Genomic DNA, 7,168 nt, shown 5'->3' on the forward strand with positions numbered 1-7,168 from the left:
TTCTCAAATTTGTATTTTAAAAAATTAGATATTTCTTGGATATTACATTCAGCAAAACAGGGTATAAAGAAGAAAACATAAATACTTTCTTAGACATAACTGCTTCGTTTTATTATTCATTCTTGTCAAACATTACATATTTCTTTTCAATAGAATTATTTAGTTTGTAACCATGCAAATACTAGAAAAATTATTTATTTATCACTTGTCAATTATACATATCTGTATAAAAGTATAAAATTCTTATGTAATGTCTTTATCATAGAAATATACTTTATGGTACATATAGACTCTGTTAACAAGTATGTATCTTGTTTCATACTTCGATCTAAAATATTCACAAATCTTATGTATTTTTTTTTTTTTTTTTTTTAATAAAATAGCACTTTTCCTTCGTATTTTACAGATTTCGTAAATAAGATCTTTACAAAAGATCAACTGTACATTTAAACTTATACATCAAGTGCCATGATTGCATTTTTTTTAGATTTTAAAATATTTATTATTCGACTTCTATGATTCATCACTTGAAAGTTTAAAAGATCATTTGCTATAGATAAGTAAAATGTCATGTTATAAAATAATGAGCATTGCAGAAATTGAAAGGTACAAATTTTTGTGTTGGATTTTAGCATCCAATATCTTACTAAAATTGTATACACAAGAATGTGTAACTCTAAAATATACGATATAAAATCATGTACTTTACACGCGACATATACTGTTCCCAAGCTAATCCATAGCGCACTTTGCAGCGTTCATTATCTCTTATTGCTCGGTGGACTAACAATCCTGTGCACATGATCGCATAATAATGAGGCAAAATATCACATGCTAAAGTTATACATGATATCGACCACCACATTATTATATCACCTAAATAATTCGGATGTCTTACATGGCCCCATAAGCCAGACACTAGAAGCTTCTTGCCGCGTATGGTTGAAATAGTATCCAGGTCTGTAAAACATGTATAAATCAATATAATGAAGATTGATCACAGAAAGTGTTACACTTACGTGCTACAGCAGGTGATAGAGGATTCCTTCTGAATTCGTGTTTCTGCGAGTTACTGAACCTATAGAGCAAGTATCCAATTATGAAGAAAAATACAGGGAAGCCGAGCAAATAACTGAACCTTGTCCTAAAGAAAAAGTATTAATAAAATTGTATTTTTTCTGTACTTAATTCTATAACGTGTTCAATGATCACTTACTTATTGTACAAAGCGAATTTTGTTGTAATGGTTGGTAAAAATGGAAATAACATGTAGCCAGTACTTAACATGTAGCCAGTCCCTTCGTGCATTATTTCGAAAGACGACAAAATTGTAGACTCGAAGAATAACGCGTCCATGGTATAAATTATTTGTAATGACGCAATCAATAGAACACTAATGCGAAGGTACTCTAGAGAATAACTCTGTGCCTCTTCAATTGATTTGATCACAATGGTTAAATTTATAAGCATCTAAAATGTGAATATGTATATATAGAATAAGTATGTAATATTTACTTCCGGTTTATTTAAAAATATTACCGTAGCTATCATGGCTGTACGGAAAATGGTCATTTTAACGTCCAGGGGACCAATTCGTGGATTTATCTCTCTTCCCTGCCAAAAATTATAAATTCGACTGTTGGTAGAACCATGTATGTTGAGGCTCGCGATAGGAGCTTTACCTCCCTTGATAAACAATAATACCGACAAGATTACTCCAAGAAGCCACCCACTGATTGAAAATTGTATGTAATTATCTATAATGAGATCGGTAACTCCCAGTTCTTTATATATACATACGATAAATATAAGTAATGATAAAATAGCTGATAAAAATCCTGGAAAACGAAGATTCAAAGTTATTACAGTTTCATTCAGACAACCAGTTGCAAAATTAGATAAATATTTAATTACCATTTAAACGGTATTGTAGTCTTCCACTTCTGTTCTCGAGACCATCAACCTTCTTTCCGATTGGGCAGATTGAAGCCAATGCCACAAACAAGAAAAATCCCAAGTATGTTCCAAAAGCCTTCAAGTTTATATACGAATTTACATCTTCCGGTAATTTGGGGTAGCCAAATTTGCAATTTTTCTGGGTGCACATTAGTTGCGGTAATATTATAAGCAATGGCGTCAAAATTATGAGAATAAATGATCCGAAGCGTCCTCCCCATTCTTGAGGTTCACTGACCATATTTATTTCTATTTTCCGTTTTTCTATTACTGGAAAATCTTGTACTGCTTCCTTTTCATAATGCATAGCCTTCAAAAGATCCTAAAACGGCATTATCAGTTAAATCCATGTTACTTGATTATAGACATTTATATGCATGGAATGAAACTCACTTGATCCCTTTGTACCGAGAGACCTCTCTCCTTGCTCTCTATATTAAAATCATGTAACTGAAGTTTCCTTTCTATCGGAAGTGACACAGCTCTATTAATACTTCTTGTCAACATTTCCATTTTGTAGTCAGATTCAGGTTTTGTAGTAGTTAATTGTAATCTTGATGATCTACGGGTAACTACCCCCAGCCCTCTCAATCGGGACTGGAGAGGTAACGACTCAACAGAGTGCTCATCATCATTTGTACTTTTTGAACTAACTATATTCTTAACACTGCTTGTCTCTGTAGAGCCAAAAAAGAATGACATTATATTGAAATACGAATTTGTAAGCTATAATTCTTTTTTGTAGAAAAATTTTACCAGTAGGTACTTCTATTCGTGGCAAAGAGATACGTGCAAACTTGCCCCTTGTTGAAGTTGCTCTAGTAGATGGAGATCTTCCAGGAGAACGTTTCCTTGGAGATCTGCCAGGTGACCGTTTACTTGGAGATCTCATACCTGAAGTAGCTCGAGGCTTTCTTCCCCTGCTGCTGGATCGTACTGTACTTCGTGCTCGTCTAGTTGACTGGAATTTTAACAAATATGTTTATAAAACTTCTGTAGTAATACATTTATGATTTAGATGGTTTAAAAAATACCTTTATATCAGTTGAGTGAATAGTGTATTCTGCTCCAGCTTCAAATTGCACCTTATACTGATCTCCTCTGGCACTTAATATTTTGCCTTTCCGATATTCTGTTGTGGATGGATATTTGGCAAGCACTGAATCCCCTTCAGAAAACTTCATTTTTGTATCTAAAAGCAGCAAATGACCTTTACAAAACTGTTATGTAATCTTACAGTCTAATTCATCGAATATATTTTACTAAGAATTTATGCTTCATTCGGAGAAGCATTTGTTACACAGTAGCGATCTACAATACGGATTGCGAAATAAGCCGAATATTGTTTCAAGCACAGATACTCAAGTAAGATCGCAGTAGCAAAGGATTCTTGAATGAAATTGTACAGTACAGGACCAGTAAAAAACACATTTATACAACTTACACGTAATTTCACTTAATCGATAGCAGTTTCATGTAATGAGTTTCTAACTGGTTGAAAAATAAAAGAGCTTCTAATCGCGAGGTTATAATTAACGCTATTTTTTGCATCATAACACGAAGAGGCGCACACTTTATGGCGTTCGAAGACGCATAAAATCCAAGCCACGCTATGTAATCGTATGCGTCGCGTACGTTAAGATGCATTCACAACAAAAAAATCTGAACCGTAACTCTGTCAAAATTGAAATTTACATAAAGTTAGAAGATGAAAAATTCCACTGAAAAATGTTCTGAAATGTTGTAAAAATTGCAAAATTAATTAAGGGATACGTAACGATACACACGTAACTATATTTAAACAAGAAAATGACACGTTAAAAAAAAGAAGCAAGTGTTTTCAAATAAGCGACAAATTATTTGTAAACAAGCTTTAATGCAACGCCTATCTTGTAATTTTGTGACCACTGAGTTTACTCGAAAGTCAGTATATTTTTGAAATTTCATTTAAATTTATTGCAAAGAATGAAGCATGAACTATTTGAGAGATTGTGAATCTACGAATCCTAATCTCGATGCTATTAATCGGTTAATAACCCTAAAAGACAATTATTTAAATTGATGCAAATTTCAATCAAGTAAATATGAAGACAGACGCGTATGTAGACGAAACAAATGTAAAAGACGAGGAATCATTTTTGGTACGTACGTGATTTTCGAGTTTCATGTATATCTCTTTAATTCTCTTTAATATCTAAATTAACCAGTCAGCGGTTTGTACGATAGAAACGTACAACCGGAAGTAACGCTGAAGGAAGTCCATTTCCGCGTGTATACACGTAAACGCATTGCAATTTTTTCACAGATATCTGTAAAGGACACATTGACCACCGTGCAAAACAGCGTTCACAATTTCATAAAAGATGTTCCTCGAGCACTGTTCGATTCGGGGTTAGATTTCGATATAGAAAAGTTAACTATATCGGACAGTGAAAATATAGAGCTTCGTTCTTTGCCGCAACCGTTAACTGAACAAACGGTCAAACAAAATGGTAAAAGTTTAGCGCAATCAAAATGAGGAAACCGTAATACGATCGTGAAATTAGAAAAATATTTCTTTGCTGTACACAGAGGAGAAGACTGAAATTATAAATTTGGAACTCGAATGCGAACGACTGCGTACCCAATTGCATCAGCAACTAGAAGCGAACAAAATAATACAGAGGGAAATCGAGTACATGAAAGAACAAGTGACTTGGCAATAATTTGGCTCAACGATCAAATGTTTTTTCATGAAAGCTCACAGCGTTGATAAGCTTACCTTGGTTTTGTTGTAGTTGTTCAACCAGAGTGCTTATTGTACAAGTTTGGGGGCGGTTTTGGGTAATCTAACGTGGAGAGCGTCCAGGTTCCCTGAGATCGTTGATGTCTGGCTTTCCGCGGTAAACGTATTCTTCCGAGATCTAACACACTTCTCGTGACGCTATAGCTATCGATTTTCGCTTAGTTTCAGCACAAAATTGGCGAACTGTTATCCATAACGGATGGAAGTTTCGAGGCATTTATGAAAACTTATCGGACTGCATTTCCCCCGACCAGCAACGACGAATACCAATTTATAATCTCTTTATTGGGCATCGTGACTAATATATCCGCGAGTCCCGAAGGGCGCGAATTTCTTATCACTAACTCAAACGGCAAAGATTTTATCAAGAAGATAGTGACTCTTATGCCGACCCTGCCAATTTCACAGGGCACCCATTCCATTAAAAGGTAACCGAGAGAAATGCAAGCTCATTCATTATTAAATTCAAAATAGACGTTCCATTGGATATTTTTAGGATGGGGGGGGGGGTAGTAAATATATGTATACCTATTAAATGCGAATGGTAATGATCTTGAACTTGTAAAATATTTCGCTACATCAGTGGGCGGCTCTAATGGTAGGGGAGTTGAAGGGTGGGGATGGAACAAATGGGTGACTCAGTGCTATGGTGGGGGCGACCTTGCTGAGCCAAACATCTTTGTGGCTACTACAATAATCCCTTTTTTTGATTTTTTTTCTGACTTCAACGTGCTTTTTCCAGATTGATGCTGATGACGTTGTACAACGTTAGTATGAATGAAACCGGTTTGTTGCATCTGTTCGATTCTCGGATAGGGGACGCGTTGAACTATTACTTGAGGAACGATTCTCTACCGGACGAGGTACAGTTGCTCTGTCTGCGTGTGCTGCACTCTATCACCTATGATCTAACCGATCCAAAATACATACAAGACTTGATTACAAGTCTGTCAATCGACAAAATAGAAGATATTGCTGCTGCGAGCAAGAACGAAATGAGCAGCTTCGCGAAGCAAGTTATAAAGAACTTACGGAACTCGCAGAAATACCTAAGCCAAAATTAAACACATACCGCCAGTCAGACTGTAGCCTGAGCTTCGTGAATTAAAAGTATGGCCCACTGAGTGTGACCGATTTTATAATTGCATTCCAACGGTGCAACGATGATAATACTTATATTTGTAGAATGTTATCGTGTGTTTTCGCGCGAAGCAACACGTTACGCCGAGCTGCAATTGCGGCTATGTCAAATATCAGGATATCCTTGGAACATGTTCGTGACTGACCCGAGAACTGTCGAATATCGATCCGCTTTATGCAGCTACAAAATAAAAGCAATTGTGTAGAACGGTGTATGGAGTAGCGCCGAATCGATTACACTGAAAACTTGTGCAGGCAAAGCATAATCAAGGGCATAAATATTTGCTGTGCAATTAAACAGTTGTTCCTGCGCTTTTGTGTCTGTTGAGCAACGAGTCTATCGATTTCTAGAGAACGTTCCGTTCTACGCTATTTGTTTTCTTTGTCGGGCCAACTGCAGACGTATTGCAACGAAAACAATCGTGTACAGAATGTATCGTTAGAAAATTGCATTAGAAACGCTCGACACGTTACTCGAAATTTCACTGTGCAGTAGCGGCCTTCGGGATTCGAAGGTTGCGACAATACCACAACAACGAATACTGCGGTAACTGGTTTCCGAGTAGCAACCTCACGTATGCACGTACACGCGTGCATTTCGCCGTTTCGACGTTACACCGATCTACCGTTCTGCCGAACCGTACAATTACCGGCATGAATAAATTACAGCTGCGGAACAATTGAAAAGAAACGGACGCTCACAACTTTCAACATAATTGAATACCGACATATTTTTGGATCGATCTGTGCACCTGGCGCAAAAAAACAAGGATATATAGTTCTAAGCACCGTTGGCTACGAGTCAAACTGTGGCAAATGTTTTCTTAACACTTTACCTGCCAAAAGTCAATTAATATTCATACTTGTCAACATAAACAAGTTAGCCATTAACGATTCACTCGTAATATTTTAGTTTTTCCATTAGGTAATCCATTAATAAGCATCCGCTAGGTAAAGTGTCAACTATATCAAATATTTTTATATCATTTACTTTTATCGACATAATTCTATATTGATCTTATTAAAACTAGCCTCGTAATTATTTGTTACTTATTAATTAACGATACTTGCCTGGATCACCCTCAATCCATTTCGCTAGCACGGGGGTACAACATTATGCCATTCCGGTTCTGGAGAAATGTTAAAATTTTGATTTCTGCTAGCTAAGCGATTCGATAACGATCCACAGCAGCATAGTGAATACTTGAGGTAGTAATGAAAATAAAAAAACAGAATCCAGCATATGTCTTGAACCGATAAGTCAAAAAGATCGCCCGATAGTACCCG

At 36.1% G+C, this 7,168-nt stretch overlaps 2 protein-coding genes across 5 annotated transcripts; one reads left to right on the forward strand and one right to left on the reverse strand.

The window, feature by feature from the left end:
• Positions 1 to 82: 82 nt before the first annotated feature.
• On the reverse strand, positions 83 to 4,861 carry LBR (lamin B receptor). 3 transcript variants are annotated; one of them, XM_076518637.1, is made up of 9 exons: positions 4,718 to 4,861; positions 2,991 to 3,148; positions 2,713 to 2,917; positions 2,350 to 2,633; positions 1,915 to 2,278; positions 1,540 to 1,838; positions 1,217 to 1,470; positions 1,020 to 1,144; positions 83 to 960 (listed from the first exon to the last, which is right to left on the reverse strand). In XM_076518637.1, the coding sequence occupies exons 2-9, from the start codon at positions 3,138 to 3,140 to the stop codon at positions 677 to 679; spliced, it is 1,965 nt and encodes a 654-aa protein (XP_076374752.1). In that variant the 5' UTR covers positions 3,141 to 3,148; positions 4,718 to 4,861; the 3' UTR covers positions 83 to 676. The 3 variants fall into 3 exon arrangements, with proteins under 3 accessions (XP_076374752.1, XP_076374754.1, XP_033324169.2); XM_076518639.1 differs by lacking the exon at positions 4,718 to 4,861 and adding an exon at positions 3,401 to 3,553 and having other exon boundaries at positions 2,758 to 2,917; XM_033468278.2 differs by lacking the exon at positions 4,718 to 4,861 and adding an exon at positions 3,401 to 3,553.
• Positions 3,614 to 6,920, forward strand: LOC117219278 (heat shock factor 2-binding protein). Of its 2 annotated transcripts, XM_033468280.2 has the most exons (7): positions 3,614 to 4,097; positions 4,262 to 4,448; positions 4,528 to 4,646; positions 4,734 to 4,838; positions 4,904 to 5,169; positions 5,484 to 5,851; positions 5,927 to 6,920. In XM_033468280.2, the coding sequence occupies exons 1-6, from the start codon at positions 4,041 to 4,043 to the stop codon at positions 5,803 to 5,805; spliced, it is 1,056 nt and encodes a 351-aa protein (XP_033324171.1). In that variant the 5' UTR covers positions 3,614 to 4,040; the 3' UTR covers positions 5,806 to 5,851; positions 5,927 to 6,920. The 2 variants fall into 2 exon arrangements, with proteins under 2 accessions (XP_033324171.1, XP_033324170.1); XM_033468279.2 differs by having other exon boundaries at positions 5,484 to 6,920.
• The last annotated feature ends 248 nt before the right edge of the window (positions 6,921 to 7,168 follow it).

The sequence above is a fragment of the Megalopta genalis genome, chromosome 2, assembly GCF_051020955.1.
Source record: "Megalopta genalis isolate 19385.01 chromosome 2, iyMegGena1_principal, whole genome shotgun sequence".
NCBI classification, from domain to species: domain Eukaryota; kingdom Metazoa; phylum Arthropoda; class Insecta; order Hymenoptera; family Halictidae; genus Megalopta; species Megalopta genalis.

What these genes read in the sequence shown, in the direction of transcription:
- LBR (XM_076518637.1), bottom strand. Translation starts at nt 3,140, where the DNA reads ATGAAGTTTTCTGAAGGGGATTCAGTGCTTGCCAAATATCCATCCACA. An exon ending in ACTACAATACCGTTTAAATG is followed by an intron (nt 1,839 to 1,914) that starts GTAATTAAATAT and finishes TTCGTTTTCCAG; the next exon opens with GATTTTTATCAGCTATTTTA. An exon ending in AAATTCGCTTTGTACAATAA is followed by an intron (nt 1,145 to 1,216) that starts GTAAGTGATCAT and finishes CTTTTTCTTTAG; the next exon opens with GACAAGGTTCAGTTATTTGC.
- LOC117219278 (XM_033468279.2), top strand. Translation starts at nt 4,041, where the DNA reads ATGAAGACAGACGCGTATGTAGACGAAACAAATGTAAAAGACGAGGAA. An exon ending in AAGACGAGGAATCATTTTTG is followed by an intron (nt 4,098 to 4,261) that starts GTACGTACGTGA and finishes ATTTTTTCACAG; the next exon opens with ATATCTGTAAAGGACACATT. An exon ending in TTGATGTCTGGCTTTCCGCG is followed by an intron (nt 4,839 to 4,903) that starts GTAAACGTATTC and finishes ATTTTCGCTTAG; the next exon opens with TTTCAGCACAAAATTGGCGA.